The 24,283-nt window shown below is 36.9% G+C and overlaps 1 protein-coding gene across 5 annotated transcripts in view; it reads left to right on the plus strand.

Annotated features, from left to right (window-relative positions):
* The window catches only part of SCEL (sciellin), a 106,679-nt gene that overhangs the window by 79,569 nt on the left and 2,827 nt on the right, over positions 1-24,283 (plus strand). For all 5 annotated transcript variants that reach the window (XM_044249919.1, XM_044249922.1, XM_044249918.1 and 2 more), the window contains 8 exons: positions 2,137-2,196; positions 2,340-2,399; positions 2,545-2,601; positions 10,164-10,226; positions 15,656-15,748; positions 16,407-16,478; positions 18,290-18,364; positions 22,011-22,119. In XM_044249919.1, coding sequence (XP_044105854.1) covers positions 2,137-2,196; positions 2,340-2,399; positions 2,545-2,601; positions 10,164-10,226; positions 15,656-15,748; positions 16,407-16,478; positions 18,290-18,364; positions 22,011-22,119 — 589 coding nt within the window. The remainder of the gene's footprint in view (positions 1-2,136; positions 2,197-2,339; positions 2,400-2,544; positions 2,602-10,163; positions 10,227-15,655; positions 15,749-16,406; positions 16,479-18,289; positions 18,365-22,010; positions 22,120-24,283) is intronic.

Here is a 24,283-nt window from a genome sequence, read left to right on the forward strand (position 1 = left end):
CATACATGACAATGGCACAAATGTGCAAATGACTGCAAACTTTACAACTCTTCAACTACATGGAGGTAATAATGGCTAAATATTTGGATATGTCTCTTTACTACATCCTTGAAGCAAAACAAATGAAAGCAGTCACTTGAGTAGGAAGAATGTTACATTTCCTGGATAAACTTTAGATATAAGATTCCTTTGTATGCAGGGATCCAGGGCCTTAAAAAAAAAAAATAAGGTCTATACATTTGTTATTTTTAGTTCATTGAGATAAACCACATGATGCTATCAATCAAGGCAATTCAGAACTGACACCAAGATCTTTATTTTGTTAAAAACGCCGTGCTATCTTTTTAGGAGTAGTGATAAAACATAGCATCTATTTCTATATTTTCTAAGCTAGGATTTATCAAACTATAGGTCAAAACCCGTTAAAGGGTCTCGTAATTAATGTAGTAAGTGGCAGTCAGCTTTTTTTTTTCAGTTAAATTAATTAAATAGAGGGGAGAATATGAGTGTTCCTATGTAGTAAAGGTGATATTTAATGAAATTTGTGTTTGCTTCTGTCTGTCTGTCTGTCTGAAAAGAGAGTATTGGGCTGTGATGCAAAATGTGTTTCTTAATGGGCTTTATGAAACAGTAATTTGAATATCACTGTCCAGGCTGTTAGATAAATCAGATTTTCTGTGCTCATCAGAACAGTGAAAATGGAAGTTCTCATGGTTGTGTGTGCAGCTTATTCTAATTTTGCTAGTACATGAATATTACATGCAGTTATACTAAGAAATATTGTGATTAATTTATATGTTAAAAGACTGTGACCTTTGAATACTTTTTCTTCTAATATATGAAATTAACCTCACTTTATTTTATTTTAACTCCAGTATAGTTAACATACAATGTTACTTTAGTTAGAGGTATACAATAACCTCACTTCAGAGGTTATTGTCTTTTAGGCACAGGTGAGCTTTATAAGATTTGCAGTCAGCTCATGCAAGGAAATTGTATTTTGGATAGCTGTCATATGTTATCATTCCTTTAATAGTATTTGTAGACACCAACTGATTATCTTTAATTGCTAATACTATTATTGGAGATAATTCAAAATAGTAAATATTCAATTAGCAGCTTTCTATCTACCATGAAAATCTGAGAAGAAACTGAGTGAAGCCAGGAGCTGGGAAGACATTCTAGGGAAACATTAGGGCTGAGGGAGGGAAATGCAGAACTTTCCTTAGAATTTTTTGGGGATGAAGCTCTAAATGCCTTCCCTTCAGTTCTTAACTTTGTTTCGATCTTTTTGATGGGTAAAATGTCTCTTATTTTTCTATAAGGAGAAAGGGCTGCTGAGGGGGTGGGAGAGGGGAGACAGGCAGTATGTTGTCCAAGAGGGTACGGAAAAGCCAGTGTTCTCAGTCCTGCAATTTCTTGCCAAAACAGGCTATTTTATTTCCCAGAATAAATATTAAAAAGGGGTTTAAGGGAACACTTTGAAAAATCATCACTTAAAACAAGATATTATACTGAGGCAGTGAATGGCAGCAAACTATGTAGGAAGAAATACTGTTCATGACTGAGAAAAGGAACTGGTGGGGCTTACAGTAGGAAGTGGACAGTCTTCAGAGTCTGTAAGTCATTTGACCATGAGCAGCTGCGTTTAATTCAGTTTTTTAGTTATTGTAAAGGAAAAAAGTCACCAATTTAATGGATTGCTGGGATTCTCCATGCCAAGCCTTAGGCTAAGTATAATCCCAATTTTAGAGCTTATTAAAAAAATATCTTTAGTTGGTGAATAGGATCTTAAAAATAACAAGGAAAAGGACATGAAAATCAGCATGTATCTTCATAATGCTAAAACACTGCAGAGTGCTAAGTTGTTAATCACCAGATGTTTGCTGTGAATGCCTGCCAACGTGCCCTTGTGCATGTGCTCTGGCTATGAAGTATGTAAAGTCAGAACAGCTTCTCTTCTAATCCAGCATAATTTGTCCCCCTAGATTAGCTAGAAAATTTATTTCAAGGCTGTTCTATGCCAGTATGTATCATACTGAACGATAAGATAGCTAATCTTTTCTTCTAATTCCAGCCAACTTGAACCTGCATTTTCTCTAACACAAACTTCTTTAAATTTTTTTCTACTTAAAGAAATCAAGATCTTGATAAGCTCATCAGAGTGAATCCTGAAACTCTCACCAACAATCGGAGGTAACAGATCTATATTCATTTTTGTGCTTTGGTCAGGAAGAATGTTTTGTTTTATTGTTATTTCAAGCAGATTTGTAACCTGAATGCTCCTGCCAAAAGAACTTTATCATTAACCTGCTCACCTTTTATTTTTCTATTTAAAGAAACCAGGATCTGGATAACCTCATCAAAGTGAATCCTGCAGTGGCCAGAAGTCGTCAGAAGTAATCAGATAAAAGCAGTCATTTCATGTTTTCATCTGTCTGTTGCCCCTGGGTGGAGGGGATTTATAATGTTGCTTTATTGATCTAGCCCAACCAAAAAAAAACCTATCCCTAATCTGAACTTTTTTTTTCCTCTTTCAAACAGTGAAGGCTTGGACAATCTCATTAAAGTGAAATCTTCAGCTCTCAGAAACCCTGAGCGGTAAATAACTTTGCCTAAGTATCTTGATAGGTCTCAACGTTCTGGTTAGGAATTTTGTTTCCTTCTCTCCCAAAAAAAGAGAGTTTTTCTTTTCTCTTTCTTTAGTGTTCAAGTGAAGACACAATTATAACTCATGTTTCTCCTGTCAGCAAGGAAACATGTCGCATTCTTCTGGAATCAACAATCAAACCACTCTTGACTCAGTTTTAACTTTTTATTTGCAGTAAGACAACTTAGTGTTCCCTGTCTGTAGCAAATGGAGTGTTAAATCGGGAGAAAAAGTATTTTGAGGAATTGAACCAAACTGGTGGCTCATAAGGATGACTGTAGAGCATCAGAAAGGATATTTAGGGTCCTCAAAATCACAGGTTCACTGTCTGTGTGGGCTCACAAAATATTACAGCAGATTTTGTCTGTGAACTTCCAGTTTGAGTTCTACAAATATCTTACAATTTACTATCTTTACGTGACATCTTTTACCTAAAGTCCTTTATTAATAAACAATAAGATAATATACGCTAATAAGATAATATTAGCTAATGCCACAGAGTACATTATATTAGAAATTCAAATTCAAATTGTCCACAATGTTATCATGATAAACACAGAGCTGAGAACTATAGTCTCAATATTCTAGGCTCAGAAAGCAAGTTAATCTAGGGAAAAGTGCTGCAGACCCGCTGGGAGAAAGAAGACCTTTTAATACACACTCACTGGCTCAGCTCTTCTATCTCCTAGTTTGTTGTCTACATTCGTGCATGATTTTGCCATTTCTGTTTGTATGTTTTTATCACTGTGCTGCTGGGGTCTTTGGAGTAGGCGGGCATGAAGAGGTTTGAAGAGCCATCCCTACTGAGAGTAGCATTTATTGAGCACCTCTTGTGTGACTGGCAATTTCTATACATTTAATTCCTACAACTACCCAAGAGAAATTTATTCACAAACCCTGTTTTATAGAAGAGGAAACTGTAGCTCAAAGCCATTAAACGACCTTATTAAGAAAGAAAACACATCCCAGATCTAAACATCTAAACTTACACCTTTTTGATGTCACTGTCTAGAAGAAGAACAAAAAAAAATCTGTGGCCAAAACAGTTCAGACCCTCTTTTTCTGTCCACCCTTCATATTCCCCACAGTCTCTTCCCTTCTAAGCCCCCACCTCCCACTCTGCAGCCAAAGGACTACAATTAGAAACAATTACTCTAGCAAGTTATCACAAGAGTGACAGGGAGGAGAGAAAGTAGTCTCGTAGAGGTTTCCTGATAGCTGAAATGACAGCAGACTTCCGCTGACCCTGCTACTGAGAATTGTATGGAAATATCTTTGTTAAGTAAAACCATTTCTTCATAGTGGTTTTGGTGGGGACAGATTTTTCTTTTCATTAATAACAGTATGAGGAGGTTCCCCACCATGTTGGAAGTGGTTAGGTTTACTAACCACATGCAGAGTCACTAACAGTGATTACTGTAGCCAACTCTTCCCTCAGATTCCACAAAATGTTAGACACAAAATCTGTCTCTAACACACACACATACACACACACACACACACACACACACACACACTTTCCCCTTTATCTCACTTTCCCTTCCTTCTCTCCCTATGTCTGGCAAATGTGCTTTGTGGACAGACAATGGCAACTTTCTTGTAAGTGTTTCTTTCCCTTTTGTTTATTAGAAGACACTAATTTTATAAAAAGGTAGTTCGTATTTCAGCAACTTCTAGAACAATTTCTATAGAAAGAATTTTCCTTATATGGATGAGATTCCTAAGAAAAGGAAATTTTAAAATCTTGAAGGCAGCCATGAATCCATGAATGGAACCTAAGCAATGTCTCACTGTTCTTTAGGGGTGACACCAGATTTAATGATGACCAGCCGGGTTGTTCAAGAATTAGAGCAGAACAGATGAACAGGAAAGCTGCATATTTGAAAAAAGTGACTTCATTCAATTGGCACAGCCACCTGCAACTATAATGTATCTATCGTACCCACTTGATTTTAGCAGGGCTGGGGGAGGATGGGGTGAGAGGGAGGGAGAGGGGCCTTTTAAAGGGTCTCCCAGAGGATTAACAGCCACAGGCACTTTTACATCCAATTCAATGTGACAGGAGCACTGATTATTTAATAGTAGAACAGCAGTGAATCAGAGTCCTTTTTATGTGATTTTGCTGACATTTCCAGCAGCTGTATATTTAATTCACAGTTAGAGGCAGAATAAACTTTGGTCATCGATCTGAATGTAAGCAGGTATCCCTGAGCTCCTTCTAGGAACACAACAACTTGAACAAATGCAGATGTGCACAGAATTTTCATTTATTCAGGGAGAAACTACAAGTCTTTTAGCAGGGACAGTTTCACATTTTCGTGAACCAACATAAAAGGAAGACATTCAATTATCTGTAACCTATAAACTGCTGCTCCCAAATGAAGATTGAAAAGCAGCTAGTGCCATTTAGGCCTTTACAGTTAGAAAAGGCATCCTTCATCTGAAGTGAAAAAATATTCTGAAGTATTTGTATTATTGCACTTCCATATTTTAAGGGCTTCCTATTGGCTAAAACATACACCTCTTAAGTTTCAGTATTCCAACAAGAGAAGAGGTGCTTGCTATCTTCTTGATGCAGATTTCTCAAATAGCTGCTCAAGAAAGAAAGCTGGGGGGTAGGGAAAACCTCAACTCTTTCCAGTTCTTCATTCCCCACGTAATCAGTAGGCTATTTTGGATGCTTCTTTCTCAGGAACTAAGACACTTGATCTTCCCTGATACTACCATAACCGGATTGAACATCGGTCTCCTAATTGGTCCCTCTGCTGTCAGTTTTGCCTCCTGATCTTCAATCCATTGACAACACACATCTGATCATGTCATTCTGAGCAAATCCAGAGGCTTTCCATTACCATTGGACAATGACCATACTCCTTAACATGGTTTCCAGTCTACCTTATCCTGCCTCCACGGGTTTTCCCACGCCTACCTCCCATCATGCTCCCCCCACCAGCAAACTCCACCCATCCTTCATCTAGATTGCACTAACTTTTACTTATCCCTTAGGTCTCAAAATAGTTGTCTCTTACTTAGCTCTGGGAGGTCCCCTGGACCCACCACCCCTGTCTCAGGTGCTTCTTCTAGAAATTCTCAAGCTCTCTGAACATCCTGTCCCATGGCTTTTGTCTCATAGAGGGAATTATTATTTAATCATCTCCAAGAATTGGGTCTGTCTTACTCCCTTCTTTATTTGCAATGCAGAATTTAATGCTTGCTCCCAGTTAGGTGCTTAACAAATACTTTGTGAATCAAAGGTCAAAATCTCAAACTAATAGAGGACCTTTGATCATCCAGCTACTAAAGCTTATTGCTTTCCAGGTCTACCATTCTGAGCCCCCCAGAAGTGAAATCAGATTGAAGGAATCTGATATCTTGTGATTGGTCTGCTTGCTTAAGCCAATGACTTAACTCTTGCTCATGGCATAATCTCAATCAGCCATGGTGAATTAGAGTCACTAAAATTCTTGGTTACATCTTATATTTAAAATACCTATGTTGTCCAATTTCTCTATGGACATGTTAATTTCTTAAATATAAAATATTAAAGCCTCTCTCATTGAAAAGAACTATATAAAAATTGAGCCCATTTTGCTGTGTCAACAGAACCGAAGAATTATACCAGTTATCTCACTGTATTCTATACTCCTTTCAGAGAGCCAAATGTTCCCTTTGAACTAAAGCTTAATGCCTAAGATTTAGTTCTTGGCACAAAAGAACTGCCCTAGTAAATTTTTTATATGGAGGCTCTTAATTTTGCCAATGTGTTTGGTACTCTACAAAAGCAATTTAAGTAAGCTGTAGAGAGAGAAACATATTGCAGCTTTTAATAAATACCTCCCACAGCCTCATGAGAGAGGAAGAGCAGCCGTGAGTGAGCGGTTAACTTTCTCTCAGGCAGAGCTGATCTCTGGAGAAGTTGTGTAATACCAGACATAGTAATACCTATTTTTTTATTAATCTGATCTGTAAGGGACATGTCATCGTCCTTAATGAGACAGTGGAAAACCCATTACGATAGCAAGGATAGATGGCTTATATTCAAAAGCTGTGCTGTGACACTACATAACAGAGGACTCAGTCCCCCTCCCCCCAATTTCCAAATCTACATTAAAAAAATCTTTTTCATTGCAAAGGTTAAAATTTCTTTTTAGCATTTCTCGTTGTATCCACAGAGAGCTTTCCTTGGCGCTTTCCTTGGCGCTAATTCCATTTCTCGTTGTATCCACAGAGAGCTTTCCTTGGCGCTAATAAAAAAATTTATTTTTATATCCTTCAACTTGAGCAGTTTATGGACAATCTGAACTTCTTTTATTGGATCTTCAGATCTAGCTGATGACATCAGTCAGGGTGAACAACCACAGCAAATACACATTCCTTGCTTTTCATAATCTGGAACTTTTCATCTTGCTTTAAATATTGGTATAGATTATTCAGAATAAAATCTTATAATTCACTCTATCAAACTTGATATGTGATGCTGTTTAATAAAAACACCAAAAATTCTATGAAACCACTAATAATATGGCTTACTTGATGGTTCGTAATTACATCATTTTGGGAGCATGCTTCTTTGAAGATGTGCATAGGTTCCCATTTTGAGTTACCGACTTGTAGTTATTAGATCTGCTAACTTCTTATTCTTCCTCAGGTCCAAACTCATTCCTGCTCTCCCTCATGATAGCTGGGATCCAAAAAGGCTTGGGTCCTGAGGCAAGGGTGAGAGGATACACAAAGATCCAGTATCTGCAGCAGCCAGGAACAAATGGAAAGTACCAGCAAAAGGGAGGATGTCCAGGATCAGACTAACAAGCTAAATGTAATTGTGTTGTGAGGGCAGAAGCAGATCTCCGTTGGTTTTCTAGGGTTGTCATAACACATATCACAGACATAATGGCTTAAAATAGAAATTTTCTCACAGTGCTAGAGGCTGAAAGTCCAAGAATAAGATGTCTGTAGGACTGGGTCCTTCTGAAGATTGAGAAAGAAGACTCTTGTGTTTTTCTCCTTGGCTTTTTGAGGATTGCCTTTATCCTGTATCTTCATGTTGTCTTTCATCTGTGTGTGTCTTCAACCAAACTTCCTCTTCTTGTAAAGACACCAGTCCAACTGGATTAAGGCCCACTCCAATGACCTCATTTGAACTTGATGACCTGTGTGAAGACTATCTCTAAAGAAGGTCGCTTTCTGACCATACTAGCATTAGGACTTCAACATACGAATTTGGTGGGAGAACACAATTTGGCCCGTAACAACATCCCAAAACAAGGAAACAAAGCCAGAGTTGAGAGCTATATATAAAAAAGAAATATATGTAATTTGGGGGTGAGGTAAGGCAGGTTCCGGGTGACTGACACCAATGGAGATGAAATATCCATCACTGCCTTTACTGATCTTTTTCTACAAGGTCATGGTGCACACTGTGTCTAGATGTGGGTAGAGCTGACTGCCTTAAAGGTTCAGAGTCTAATGTCTTCCCCTTGGGGCCCCTTTAATATCTTTTCCCAGAGCTAGGTAAGGTAGTTAAAGATTTCCCCTGGGGAAGTAGAAAAAGAGAATTTAAGCTTAATTTCCTATTTCAGTATGTTAGGAGAAGCTTCCATGTACAAGGCCATGTAAGGCCATGGTAATGAGGCCCTACTCCCATGTTGTAGTGAAAACCACCAGGGTCCTTAAAAAATGGCACTCAGTTCATCCTAGGTTAGTAGTGGAAGGAGAATCATTTGCTAGGACAACATTCTAATTCCTCCAAGATTCATAGTTCTGGTGATCTCACTATTTACTACTGCCAACCATCCCAGTTGGCACTCCTAAGAGAGTGGATTATATAACATTATGGTTCATTTTTTCCATTTTATTTCACTATCCCCCAAGTATTTAGTAAAGTATTATTTTAAAATGATAAAAGGAGGACCACTTAATGCCAGGTTATTAAAATAGTACAGTGGTCCCTGGGGCCACGGAGGTAGCTTTAATAGTCTGAGGCCAAGGACCATCAAAGCCTTTTGTCTCCATTTCCAAATTTGAGCAATGTGATCTGGGAGGTTTCCTTACATGATTCTAGCAGTTATGTTGAAGGAGTAAGTTCTGAATTTTACATCATTCAGACTGCAGCATCAAAAGATTGCAACACTTCTGAGCTACTTCTGAAATCTTGTGCTTTTGACATGTATTAATTAGCATGTTTTCCTGACTGTAATTCGCATGAAAAAATAATCTAATTTCTACATTTTCAAAATTATGCAGCTAGTATTTTAAATGTGAACTTTAAGTGTGGCTATGGAATGCTGCCTAATTTACAGATTGATCAATTATTGATGGTTTGGAGGTTATGTAAAAAGAGCATTACATCTTGTTACACTGTAAGAACTTTTTATAGTATTTTTCATCCTTATCAATATTAATTTCAGGAGTGATAATCCATACTCTGATTCCATGTATAATAATCTTATTTAAATCTACTATTTATAATCATGAGAAGGGAGATTTATGAAAACTAGTGCTAATTAAAAAGGTGAAAAAAATTAGAGCGGAAGTAAAAATGGAAAGGTAGTCCGTCAAAATATTGGAATCAATGGTGCCTACTGCTGTGTCACTGAACTTCTAGTAATTATTTACTCAGGCTTATTCCGTTCACCCATGACTGGGGGCATTGTGCCATGACTCTTATTTACATTAGTTCATTCATTCTCACCACAACCCGATGAAATTAGGTATGATTAGTCTAGTTTACAAAAAGAAGATTAGGAAGGTTGATTAACAAGGAAATAGGGAAAGAGATGACTTCATTGTTTTGACTCCTAAAAGCCTCCTCATCCGTCGGGTTCAGGACAAAGGCTTTTCCAAACTCATGGGGAAAAAAAAAAATCAAGAACCACCAGTCTTGTAACCAAATATATGAATAACTAATGTATAAACAACATACTAGAGGATATTGTATATCATGAAAGTATATCAGATCATTACTGTAGCTCAAGATTCAAGAATCTGATTGTCCCATTTATTCTCCACATTGTGAATTGTTTACTAAAATTTTGGGTTTCATGTTTCTGTGATCTACAAAGCTGGAATGAAGACTCTAATTAAATATCCAAGAAGTGATTTCAGATGGGCAGGTGGCTTGGCCTCAAATCTTGACTGTTTTACAAATTAGTTAATTGACCTTGGAAAATTCTCTTAGCCTTCCTGAGCCCCAGATGCTGTCCTGCAGGATTTTGTGAGAGCTGAATGAAATTATCCATGTGAAAATACATAGTTAGTACTTTGTGACACAAAGTTAATAATCATTAAATGTTAACTGAATGGGACTATAAATTGGTTGTCTATTTTCATACTAGATTTCTTAAAACTACTAAGCATTAGTTCTTTATTTCTCTATCATGCGTAATCAATGGTTTTATAAATGAGTTGTATAGATTAACTCAATGTCAGATTTCCAATGTCCCATATAATATACATATTTTATATTTATACATATATATTATACATGTTAATTATATATATTTTTCTCCTATAGAGACCAAGACCTAAAAAATGTAACTGAAGTAAATTCTAATGTGCCTAAAAAAAAAAATGGAAGGTAAGAGTTATTATAATTTACTTTTTTGTTATCAATCCCATATAAGTCTACATAAATTATATAATATTTAATCTTAGAAGATTTGCTGAGGAGTTATATCATGGTATTTAGTTATAAATGCTACTGAAATACAAAAATGAATATACAGGGTACTTAATAGTTGATATGGAAAAAAGTTAACAAAATTCAAATTCTGTTGGAATTTCTGTCAAAGAGCCTTCTATTCAATTCCTTCATGTTAAAGTCTTCATGGAAATTCAAAGCTCTGCACTTGGGCTGTGAAGATTTATTTTTACTTTTTGTTGCTTGGTAGTTTTTCAGTGGTGCAGAAAGCACTCTGGGACTCTCTTCCTTGGATACCTAGTGCTAAAAGAATGTACAAATTCATCACAGCTACAAGATAGGACTTAGTTTTGAAATTTCTTTACACCACAGAGTATAATGGCATTAAAACTGTTGTACTTTTTTTTTTTTAAAGGGAAAGTATACTTCATTGTTGTTACAGACTGTTTAAGAAAGAATTAAATTTTTTTTCCCATGTTTTGTAATCCTCCCACACACATATAGGAGACCCAAAACCTATAGGTTCTTATTTTTTACCTTTGTAAGGGGCAGTTGTCTTTTCTAGTAAAAATTTTTTATGCAAAGAAATGATATTGCCAATATTGTGTGGAGAGTGGAAAAGCAAAAAAGATCTGGGTCATTTTTTCCCCATAATGTCTACAAAAGACTGCATCTAATGGATAGTTTCCTTCTGTCCCTTAATTCCCTACATCATCTTCTGCCTTGTCTTCTTGTGATCACAAAAAAGCCTTTGATAAAATGAGGGAGGGTAAATTTTCAGTAGGATCTGTTTATCTTAGAAAAACATCCGTTATTTTGAGAATAGGATTGGCTTAAAATTAACCAGTCTTCCAGATAATTTGAGTATTATATGGAAGTGATCAAGGTAAAAAAAAAATTACAAGTAAATGATCATGTATGCTTAAGGAATGTCTCATTTAATATGATTTGAAAGATGGTCCAATTTCAGTGTGGCTTTTTCACAAAATGGGTTTTATTAGAAGGATTAATGAATAAATGAAATTATATGGAACTTCGAGAGCAGGAATGGTAGCATGCCCAGGTCTCGTAGAGACCTGAACTGGAAGGTTGTTCCTTCTTGGCCAGAGAACATTCCATCAGGAATCCCTGAACACTAACCCGAGTTCCTTATCATTACTGTAACTCAGCTACTCCCTGAATTTTGGCTCATCCCAGTTTTTCTCCCAGTCTTCCTTCTGCCTGTTGGCTTCCTTATTCTCTACTCTGTATCTGTTCGATAACCAAGATTCTTTGCTGCCTCTCAGTTTCTGCCTCCTCATACCTGGAGCTTACTTTAGCTTTCCGTGGTCTGTTTGGCCTCCTAAAGCAAGGCAGTATGGGTTTGGCCATCTGCATTAAAGATGGTGCGTAGAGGGAAAACAGCATGGTTGAAAATAAGGTGCACAGTCTCCTTTCCTTTCCAGCAATTTCATCTGTGTCTCCTGCTTTCCATAATCCAATGATGACAGAAACATGTACAAACACACCCACTCTTTCCCCAGAGAGATGGGAATCAGCACAATCGGTGTCTACATCCAGATGCCTTAACACCACCATTACAAGACATTGTTGATTCCTGAATTCTGTTTTCAGGTGGTGTTTATTCTCCTTCAGGTCTATCACTATCCTGTATGTGTACAATTTCTCATGGTTCTGCTATCTAAAAATTAAATGGAAAATGTCACTCCCACCCTGGCACTGACACAACTATCATAATAAAAATTTTCACCCTGAAAAGAGTGGAAAGAAGAAATCTCTAGGCCCAACTCTTATGCCCATGGAATGGATTCTGACTGCACAAAGGACTGTCACAATGGGTGAATGGGTAAATCTCGAATAGAAAAAAATTTGAGAAAACTCACAGAGAGTAAGAGACTTGACTAAGTGTGGAAGGTTACTAAGTCAGAGAGGTAGGATGAATCCAAGTTTTAGGGCAGCAAATCCTCTCTTACAATTTTTACAATAGTACTTTTTAAAAAAAAATATTTAAAATTTGAAATTTATACAAGAGCTTAAGACCTTGACATTTTGTAGAAGTAAATACTAACACATATGATACAAAATAGTGGGCTTTTAATAAGAATTTTATTCTTTATGCAAAAGAGATTTATAAAGTTCGTAAGGGCATAGATGTTTATCTGTTGAAATTGTTTTATGGTAGTTAACGTCAGGCTGCCAAGTTTAATCTAGTAAGACGATGGAAATCTAAATAAGAGTCTTGGGCCAATGTGCTAAACAGACTTGATTCACTTTAGGAATGCATTCACTTTGTATAGTAATTGGATGTACGAGTAAATATATGTTTCTAATCAGTATATGCATGCAGCTGTGCAACCATCACCACAGTCCATTTTAGAACATATTTGTCACCTCAAAAAGAAACCCCATATCGTTAGCAGTCACACATCATTTTCTCCCCAACCTTTCATACTAGGTGACTGCTAATCTACTTTCTGTCTCTGTGAATTGCCTATACTGAACACTTCATATAAATGGAATCATACAATATGTAGTCCTTTATGACTGGCTTCTTTCACTTTTTGTAATGTTTTCAAGATTCATCCGTATTATAACATATATCAGTACTTGTCTTTTTATTCCCAAATGGTACTTATTCCACTCTATGGCTAAACAACATTTTGTTCCTTCATCAATTGATGGGCATTTGAATTGTTTCTGACTTTGGGGTTGTATTTAACTATTGTGAACAATGCTGTATACATAGCTTTTTCAGGGGGGGTATCTTTTCATTTTTCTTGGATATATATTTAGGAGTAGAATTGCTAGATTGTATAGTAAATCTGTGTTTAACTATCTTAGGAACCGCCAGACTGTTTTTCAGATCAGCTGTAAAATTTTATACTCTCATCGGCAATCCATGAGGGTTCCAGATAGGTAAATTTTCAGGGTGAATTTCCACTGCAGGAAACATTTTCTCAAGAGCAATTTCATTAAGAATTCTGTAAGATCCTATGCAGTGTTTGAGTTTATATTTTGTAGAGTTGTTATTTAATTGAGACAAAACTATGACCATTAATTGGAAGTTATAATTCAACAATTTTTTTTCAATGAAGAATATATTCTTAATCATAAAACTGTTTTTTAACAACAAACATTGGAGTCATGAGTTCTCCTTTATGGAGATTATTCAAGGCATCTGAGACAAATACTTGATTTGTACCGTTTCCCAAACTTCAGTGCCTGTCACAACCACCTGCTGACCCAGGGATCACACTTTGAGAACCAGTGCTCTTTTTGGTAAGATGTTGGGCTGCCCAACCTCTCAGGTGTTGGTTTTCAACCTTCACTTATGTGTGAGACTCACCGGAGAGGCTTAAAAGAATCCCAGTACCTAAGCTGCTATTCAAGCTAATTAAACCAGAATACCTGGTGGTAAGACCCAGTAGCGTTAATAAAAACACTACAGGTGATTTCACTGGTTGCCAAAGTATTTTCTAACTATTTCTATGGTTCTAAATAATAATACAAAAAAAAATAGATCACCACTTATTGGCATCAAGATAGAATTTCCTGTGTAACATCTATCACCATCTCACGAAGAGCAAAGAAAGACTTGGCAACAATCACAGACCCTAGAACACTAGAGAGAAATGATGATTTTGTGAAAGGTATATCCTGGTTCTGATTCTGGAACTGAGAAAGGACATCAGTGGAAAAATGGATCAACTACAAATGAAGTCTACACATTCAAAGTTACTCGAGAATAAAAGATCTCTCTCTTTTTTAAATTAATCTGTCATCTTCCAAACCTAGTGGCAGAGCAAAATCCATCAAAGAGTTTGTTGTTCCACATTTCAAATTAGTTTACTAGTGTTTGGGTTTTATTCACAATTATAAAAATTAAATCTTCACTTAGGCATTGTTATTAATCTCATAAACACAACTAGGAAATGCTACTCATATTATCACTCTGTCTGGGCTGCCATAACAAAAATACCACAGACCAAGTGGCTTAAACAACAGAAATTTATTTTCTCACAACTCTGGAGGCTAGAAGTCCAAGGTCAACGTGCTATCAGGTTTGGCCTTTCTCCTTGGCCTGCAGATGGTCACATTCCCACAGCCTTGCATGGCCTCTCCTCTGTATTTGTACAAACACACGCAGATCTCTCCTGTCACGTCCTCTGCTTAAAAGGACACAAGTCCTATGGCCCCTCCCATGACCTCACTTAACCTTTTTTACCTTCTTATAGGCTCTGTCTGCAAATCACATTGAGCATTAGGGTTCCAACATATGAATTTTGGGGGGAGACAATTCAATCCATAGCAATACTGTTTGCAGATTACTTTCCTTTCTTATTTGCTGATTTTGCTAACTGGTGATACTCGATTTTATCCTGCCAAGGATGGTACAAACACATTTCAAACTCACGGACAACCTTTATTCTTTGAAGCAGTTTATCTGTTAAAATTGGGTTTTGCTTTGTATATGATATGATTTGAATGTTTCCAAACAACTGCTAGTTAGGTTAATAATTCCTGGAATGACATATTCTAATAATCAGGTTAGAAAATCTTCTAATGTAAATTCTACCTTCTCATTACTTAGTATCATTTTAATGTAGCTGTATGTTTTGTGAAACATCCATCCTAAAACTTGAAGATGATCTTCTGTATGCCAGAGATAATATGTGAACAAATGTTTTCCTCTTCTTCAAGAGCTCTGTGGGAATGGAAGGAACAGCATGTTTAAAAATGATAAGGCTTGATTAAGATCAAAACTATCCTCTTGGTTTTCATATCTCTTCTATATCAGAGTTTACTAAATTGCAGGGAGAAAAGTGGCTAAAATTCTAAAGCTATTCCTGCTTTAAAATTTTCCTCTGTTCCAGAGGAAAAAGAAAATATGCCTACAATTTGTTAAGCATAGTGACATGTTTTAGTTAACTGAAATCTAGGTCAGGGTTCTGTAATCCTCAAAATATTGCTTTCCATTAAAAACAAGATGGAAACTGTAATTTCTAAAAGCAATCCCTGGATAATTTTCATCAAGTTGATAAGCTCAAGATACACAAGAGAAGCTTTCTACAGTGGCACTGCTGGTGTGACAATGTTACTGGAACCAATTTCAGATGGTTTTTGCCCTTGGTGAAAAGGTATTCTGTCCTAGTGTTAGAAAATATGACACATGCCTGAGGATTATTCTTAAAGGTAAGACAGTGGTTGCTGTGGAGAATAATTCTATTCATGTATCTGCACAGAAGCCAGAAAAATATAGTGAGGTTTACTGTATGTAAAGAATGTTAATTGAACAAATTTAAAAAAAAAACAGAAAACTTCTAAGTGGCCTTCAAAATGCCAAAAATTCGCGTTTGCTTTCCCAGGCTAGATGGCCAAGTCAATGGATCCACGGATGCTTTGAATGACCAGCTCACTGGAACTCCTGCCCATTCGTATGAAGCCAGGAAGAATCTCAGGTACTGTAGCCAAATATAAAACAAATGACAGGTCTACTCTCCTGTTTTTAAAAATCATCTTATACATAACCTGACCCCTCCTTTGAAATGCTTAAGTTTCTAATTTTATCAGTGGCTGTATGTAAACCGCTTCACACAAAGGCATTAAGTCAGAAACTTAGTCATTGGGAAGTTTTGATATCTGGATAGGAAAATGCAAATGTGTGATTTTCCCCTGAAATTTTTACTCTCTAGGTAGATTTAAAGTTTTCATTAAAATGGATGTTATCATGTTAGTTCATTAAGGTCAACTTTTTGAGGTTTGAGGGGAAAGAGATGGTTTGGAAATATCAATGAAACACCCGGGAAACAAACACCAAAATGTATGATACAGATACTTCGAATAATCTTCATGCTCTACAGCAGATATTCTGAGTGACCAATTTTCATAGCATTCTGGAAGTAGGCCCAAGACAGTGGAAGCTAAGAATAAAATAGGAGATATGCAGACATTTTGCAGAAGTGGGTTAATACCCTTTTAACAATTACATTTCAAAAGTTATAATTTAAAAGGAATATATAAGCACTGTTTGTTTGCACTGAATTGGATAACAGCCTAATTATTTTTGTTATCCTTGTAACTGAACTTTAAACATTAAATAAATGGTTCATATTGCAGCTTCAATGCTGAAACCAGGCATGCAGGACCAAAGGATACCTTTGTGTATACAAGGACATATGTGGAGAACAGGTACTGGAAATTTATTTAAAATATTTTGCTCCATTTATTCCAATTTTGAAATAATCTGTGTGTAAGAAGAGATGCTATTATTTTGGAGTAAGCTTTTTTTTTTTTTTTCAAATAGAAGACCATTTTAGAGTGTATTAAGTTCTAGGTATATAATTCTTTATAATAGCTCCAGTGTTAAGTTTTTGGCAAATAATCATAAATAGTCATTGGTTGAACCAAATACTTGAATATAACAACTGTATGCATAATAGGAAAACCATTTGTCAGTTCTCACATAATTGTATGTAACTATTTGTCTATAACAAGCTTTATAAAATCATGCAATACAAAATGACTCCATTATTTCTATGGTAATTTTAAGTCCCACTTTAATTAAATAACTCTAGTTCTATCTCCTCTTGTTTACTTCCAATCTGAAATAGGGGGTATTACTTTTAGGAGATACACTCTGGCTCAAATTACAGAGAATTGGTATCTTCAAAAACCTGCTTGGGGTGATGAATGTTGAGGAAAACATCAAACAAGGTCATTAATTCATAACTCATTCCATTTTAAGGAGTTCAAAAATAAGAATTAGCCTAACTGTGGGATAATATACTGATGGGGACTACAAATATGATCTATGTGACATATGTGTTAACCAGAGCCCATTTCAAAGAAGGGAGAGCATCTGTGGAGAGGGCTCCCTGAAAGGATTCAAGGAACTTCATTATATGTCAGAAAGTGGACAATTTTCCAAAAAAGGTTTTTCAAAGCACACATAAGTTACCTTGGAAAATGTAGCTTCAAGTTTGATTCTTCTGTCGAATCTAATTCTCTCTAAATTGTACACTGATGTTGCGGTATAGTGTGGAGATCCTGGCATCAGATTTGGGATTGAATCTCTATCATTTACTAACCATGTAGTCTTGGCAAAAGATACTTAATTTCTTCACATCTCAGTTTCCTCATCAATAAAATGGGAGTAATAATATATGTATGTATGTTGCACAAATGTGTGCAAACTCTTACTTAGCATTGTGGGTTATGTATTCTGACAACAGTCTGCCTGTGGGCAGTTTGAAGGGAGAGAGAGATTTGCTATTTACAAATTTCAGGGGAAGGTTGTGAAATTACCACTCACTGGATGAAGTAACAGTAATGTATTGCTTCCAGGCGTAATATACTCCAGGTAGCACAAGTACTGGGAAGCAATTATGAGCGGCCAGCTGGTTAGTGCATTGCCAGATTCCGTTTGTCTCCCGGAAAGACTGACATTTACAAACTGGGGCAGTCTGAGAAATGGAACAAAGAGACTTAAAATTACTTTTTTTTTTTTTGCTTTCATTCTCGACCATTCTTTTTTGGGTGTTTTCAAGTAAAAACAACATTTCTACCTACGAGTCTCTGCTTCCCTACCTGAATGGTGATGTTTGTGGGTGCTTATACTGGTTCGTGCTTTGTGTATTTCCTTTTCTCTGTTAGATTACATGTGGCTTTCTTTTCGTAAATGAACAAGGGAGGGGCAAGTATAAATTTCATGAGAAACAGTAACTTCTTATCCCATTCACCCTTGTCCCTGTGCTCTTGCCCTGTTCTCTGTTTACTTCAGTTGGTATGTCAACTTACGTCATCTTGGAGGTGGCTTATGTGTTAGACCTTCTCTGTACTTAAAAAAAAAAAGACATTAGTACATGATGTTGGTAACATCACAGAGAAGAATAATAAGGCTGCATGAGGAGGTGGTGTGCTTTGTCACCTGCATATCAGTGTGTACAACAAGACTATGGATATAGCCCAATTCTCACATGTCCATGTGTGTTTGTTTCTAGTAAATCACTGAAGGATGGATATCAGGAGAATATCTCCGGAAAATACATACAAACTGTTTATTCGACTTCAGACAGGTGAGTTTGTCTGTATTTCCGCACCTAAAAGTATGTATACACACATACTTACATGGACGTATGTACACTTACATAGACATATATGTGTGTATATACTTTTAGAGATAATATATATTTTATTTATTTTACTGCATATGTATATATGTATGTAGGCATACATATATGTTCATATATAATATTTTATATTCACATTTGATATATTTTTATTTTATATATATGTACTATTGAAATATGTGATTCTTCTTGTCCATTGTACTTAGAGATGGCACTCCTGACAGTTACTGTTACATACGTGTACGAATGGAACAATGTACAACAACCTCTGCATCCAGGAATTAATTCTTTGACTTCCTGGTTATTGCTGCTCTTTGATTTTGATGTACTTGATGTACCTGATTCCAACAGAGCTTTGCACACCTTCCAGCTTCTTCACAGACCAACCCCTAGGCTGTTGCTGATTCCCAGGAATCCCTGTTAATGTCACATTTTTAGTGTCTAGGCTTCATTGCATCACTTGACTATGCCCTCAACCCTCCCTTCTTCTGGTTTTCAAAACCCAGCTTACTTACCCACCACTGCGTGGATATGCTGCTATGACCCATCTGGCCCACTCTCAGTTCTCAAGACAGGGGTTACAGTGCATATCAAGTTAGTTCTGGGAAAGAGACGCCAGGCTTTGGCTCTTGGTGATCCTTTTTTACCATTTAATGTTCAGGGGGGCACATAGGCGATGCTCATGAGAATATAGCCTGCAGATTTCCAGTGGACAAAAGGAAAATAATTAGCATTTCAACCCAGCCACTGGAAACCAGCTATAGTGCAAATTTACAACATTCTATGAATGGTATTTCTTTATAGCAGAGGCTGGACATATGACTTATGAGGGTGAGGGCTTGTCTTATTTTATGCACAGTCTCAGCCTGAAATGCAGTGTTTGGCACCCAGCAGGTATGCAGTAAATGTTTTCAGAAAAAGAAAACTAATGCTCTATTTGCTACAGAAAACACAGATAGGCCAGCCATCAAAATTATATCCTTCTTGTCTCTTTTATAAGACCTTGTAGTACTAGTCATCTTTCGAGTGTCTTGCCTTTAAGTCACACTGCCTTGGTGAATCAAGTCATCCCTGCAAGCGCTGGAACTACAAATGCTGTCTAGATAGCTAAAAACAAACAAATTTTTAAAAAACAAAGTTTGGTGGGTTTTTTTTTTTCATAATGCTTTGAAAAAGGTCTTTGACTAACAGTATGATCTTAATAAGGACAATACCAACATCAGGGCTTTCCCTTGGCTCATATTGTTATTATTAACTTAAGGAAGGAAAACATTCTTCACAAAAGCATTGCTCTTAATGTGAAGAATTTCAGTTCTGTTACTCAAGTGGTCCTTGAAATTTTATCTTAGTCCTCAGAGCAAAAGTCAGTTCTCTGTAAGACTAGCCAAGCAACTTTTTTTTTGTTGATTATTGTGTGAAATTAGCTGAATCCCCAGAGTTCTTATCTAAGCATTTCAATCCCATTTAAAGTGGCTTCCCCCTTTACAGGATAAAGACTAATTCCTTTGCACAATTATTTAAGGGCCTTTAGAACTTGCTCCTTCTGAATATTAACTGATGTTTAATGACTCCAGATACCCTCTTGGGTATATCCGGTTCACTCTGTTGAATTCCTCTCTCCTGCCCCTCTCCACCTCGCCGAGCTCACCTTGAAGGCCCTCTGTCTTTAAGTTTTAACTCATGTGGCACTTTTTCCAGCAAGACCTCCCTGACTCCAGCCTGGGGAATAGTTGCTTCGTGGGCCACGGTCTCCTAATTCTCTCCATGTAGCCATAATATGCTGTGATCATCAAATCATCCACTTGGCTGCCCTCATGAAAAGAAGGAGACCATTTCACTCTTCTTTATATTCCCAGCTCCTCCCTCAGTGCCTCTGGAATGGAAGTAGAATAGAGAGCGCCTGTTTTCTTCTCTTCGAGAGCTTGCAGTCTTACAGGGGAAATTTAAATGTGTGTGTACATATGTATGTATGTATATGAATTATCCATAGGAAAGTGCTTGACAAGAATACATACCCAAGTACTTTTAGAGTTAATTGAAAGAGGAAAATATTTATTGATATACATAAGGACTAGGAAGACATGGCTTAGAATGACCGAAAGTAAAAATTGGACAATATTCTTCTACTTGAATCTTCTCTCCTATCTCCTTCTTCCAGCCATTTTCCCTCCTCTCTGCTTCTGGTCCTGGGCTTGATCCTAGGATCAAGGCTCCCGGGCATGCCTAGTTCACTTTTCCACAGGGAGTCTGATAGTCTTTGTGGGCAGGCCTAGGTAGCACAGGGACTCTGAGGCCACACTGCGTTCACTCAAATCCTGCTGCTGCCACTCAGCTAGCTGCATGACTGGAACAAATTTCTTACCCTTCTGTGCTTTAGTTTCTTCTTCTGTAAGTTGATGTAAAAATAGTAGTACCTGCTTTTCAAGACATGTGGTGAAAAATAAATGAGTTTAAGTGAGCCAAGTGCATGGAAAGCACACTGCCTGCATAAAGCCGATTAGCACTCTGTAAGTATTGGTTATTTAAAAAAATATATTTATTTTAGAGAGAGAGCACGCATGAAAAAGGGGAAGGGTGGAAGGGAGGGGCAGAGGGAGTCAAGCAGGCTCCACGTTGAGAACGGAGCCCAAAGTGGGGCTCAGTCTCACGACCCTGAGATCATAACATGGGTCAACACCAAGAGTCAGATGCTTAACTGCCTGAGCCCCCAGGTACCCAGTACTGGATATTTTTATTTTACCACCCCATTGTGTATTCTACTGTGGAAATTTCAGGCCTGCCTGCTAACACCCTGAAACTAATAAACTTCGCCAGGTGCTACGTAAGACAGTTCTAGTACCTTCCCAAAGGAAAAGAATTGCAGAGCTGTTGGCCTTTTGTAAGGTGCTGACCCAAGGTCTTTGGGACTTGCTGATCGTATCTGTGGTTCATGTTATTGGACACTATTTTTTGAAAATAAATAACAAAACTCTTTTCCTCATCAAATTTGTGGGTTATTTCTTATTGGAGAACATAAATTTGGTCATGAAAGCTAGCCCTGTATTCTGAGTCTTAAAAGACACCAAGAGATTATAGGCAGTTGTAGGGGAGCATTTTGGGGACTCTAGACCCTGGAGTCTGGGGTAATACGGACCCAACACTTGTGAATTTACCAAAATATTTTTGAGTGGATTTGTATTTTTATCCTATTGAATGTTTCGAGACCTAAAATTTTGTATTAATCTACTGTATAATTTTTCCTATGATATATGCAAATTAATAATTCAAAACCTCTTCTAGCTTCAAGGGGTACTCATGACCTAGTTCAGTTAGGAAACTGTGAACATCTTTGCCCTGCCCAGATGCACCCTTGATTGCTAATGAATTAATAATTTGAGACTTTCCTTCATGTTAATTCTTTGATATCATTTTGAGGTAACTAGAAGAATCAATTCTATCAATTGAATAAGTAAGTCCCAAACTTTCCTTGATTTTCACACAATTTCCTAAAGTATCAACAAAATTAACATATTGTTTCTACATGACTTTATGGGGAAAACATCCATCTCTTGCATGATGACAAATTTATTTGTAATCCCTTACATCCCTATAGGTCTGTCATTGAAAGAGATATGTGTACTTATTGCCGGAAACCTTTGGGCACAGAAACAAAAATGATTTTAGATGAATTACAAATTTGCTGCCATTCCACTTGCTTCAAGGTAAGGACATGTTTGTTGTAGTTAATGAAATATAAAACTGCATAATGATGGCTGGAATAAAAATAATTATTTAATGAAATACATGAGATGAAGTTAAGGCCTTCAGAAACACTCTCATCCACATTAATAATGCACTACTTAAATATTTCTCAGAGTTCTGCAGCCTGAACCTCAAAGGTTTATAATTACTATCTTGGCTTTAGGCTTAGAGTTGATTACTGACACATTTATTACTCTTACCCTAGAGATTTAAATCTGTAAAAATATAAACACTCGTCCTCTTTATAAAAGCTTTTGCAACATTTTAATGAATCATGCATTGCATAAAAAAGTCACAAAATCCAAAAAGAATAAGAAATTGTTGAGAAGAAACCTAGCAACTTTTTACATGAGGCATGTGGTTAGGACTGATAGGCTTAATAGTTGAAACTCAGTCTGCTTTTGAGAACATGGTTAGTTATAACTAATTGTGGCTTAGTGTAATAAAAATAAAGCTCATGTAGAAGAATGCTTCAGCTTGTGCTCATTTACCATTTCTTTTGCTTCTCACAATAATATTAGGTAGGTCAACATGACAGTTGTTGGTGTAACGTGATGAGCACTGGATTGGGAGTCTGAAGGCCTAAGTACAAGTTCTCACTTCCACAAGCTGTGACTGTCATTTTGGACCAGCCCCTAATTAGCTTGGCTTCAGTTTCCTTTTCTGTTAAACGAGGTAGCTGACTAGACTAGTGGTTCTCAACTTGGCTGTACATTATAATCACCTGGGGGCAGTTAAGAGAAAAATAGACTGCTTAGGACCAGCCCCAGTTAAATAAAAAACTCTCATAGATTCCTGGGCATTGGTATTTTTAAAAGCTCCTTGGATAGATCCAAGGGCAACCAGTTTAAGAATCATTTGCCTAAATCCAAGTGTCCTTTCTGTGCTGACCTTCTGTGGTTGATATAAATTACCTAATGTGGTCAAGCACCTGTAATTCTTTAGACAACTGATTGCTTCTCCTTCAGTTTGCTTTTAGACAGCAACACATAGCAATCAGATGTATGATGCCTCATTTTGAGAAGAAAAGTCAAATTTTAGGCCACAATTTATAGAATTCCATATAAAATAAAATATGAAATTTGCACAATTAATTATGGGAAAATGAAATTTCCTTTTAGTTATGAAAATTTACTCAATAAAACAAAAGTTAGTCCACAGATCTTTATTGAAAGCTATTATGCAGAAAACTTTAAAATAAAATAATTCTCCCATTTATTTTTTTGTAAATAATAATAATTTCCATTTATTATATATTTTTAAAAGATTTTATTTATTTATTTGACAGAAAGAGAGAGGTCGCAAGTAGGCAGAGAGGCAGGTGGCAGGGGGTGGGGGGAGCAGGCTCCCTGCTGAGCAGAGAGCCCAATGCGGGCCTCAATCCCAGGACCTTGAGATCATGACCTGAGCCGAAAGCAGAGGCTTAACCCACTGAGCCACCCAGGCGCCCCATTTATTGTATTTTGGATGATCTATTTCCATTTTTGGTTTAATTATAAAATACTACTGAGAATAAAAATGTCGCCACACTCCTCGGAAAAGAGGTATTACTCTTATAGCCACGATAATAGAGAACCACCTGGACTTGTTTAAGCATGCTGAATTGATCAATAACAAGTTGCTGCAGTGAACTCACCTCTGAAAGCCATCCAATCAGTAACAGCCTCATGCCTGAAAGTCAGCCATCCAGCAGTGAACTTGTTTCCAAAGAACACGGGTCAACATTTTTCTGCCTCCATAACCAACACAATGCAAAACAAACTGGTCCCTAAAGCCTATTTAAGATCACCGTTCTGTTTTGTCCAGTGAGACTCTAAGCAGACAACATAATTCGTCCTTAGCAAGCCAGCGATACGCTTTGTGCTTTCATTTGAGATATTGAGTGGTGATCTTGCTATTGACATTAACCCATTTTTGAAAAATTATATCTACTCTGTTGTGAATTAAATAGACGTTCCGGTGCTAATATGCCCTGAAATGCACATTTTCAGAGTAACGAGATGTCGTGAGAGTTTGTTTGAAAAGTTCAATTTTTGGACAAGTACATTCTCACAATCCCTGTGGGTTCTCTTTCATCTGAGCGTTACTGTGTAGGACGGTACTGAATGAAGTGAAAGGGCTTTT

Source organism: Neovison vison, chromosome 5 (assembly GCF_020171115.1).
Source record: "Neovison vison isolate M4711 chromosome 5, ASM_NN_V1, whole genome shotgun sequence".
NCBI lineage: Eukaryota > Metazoa > Chordata > Mammalia > Carnivora > Mustelidae > Neogale > Neogale vison.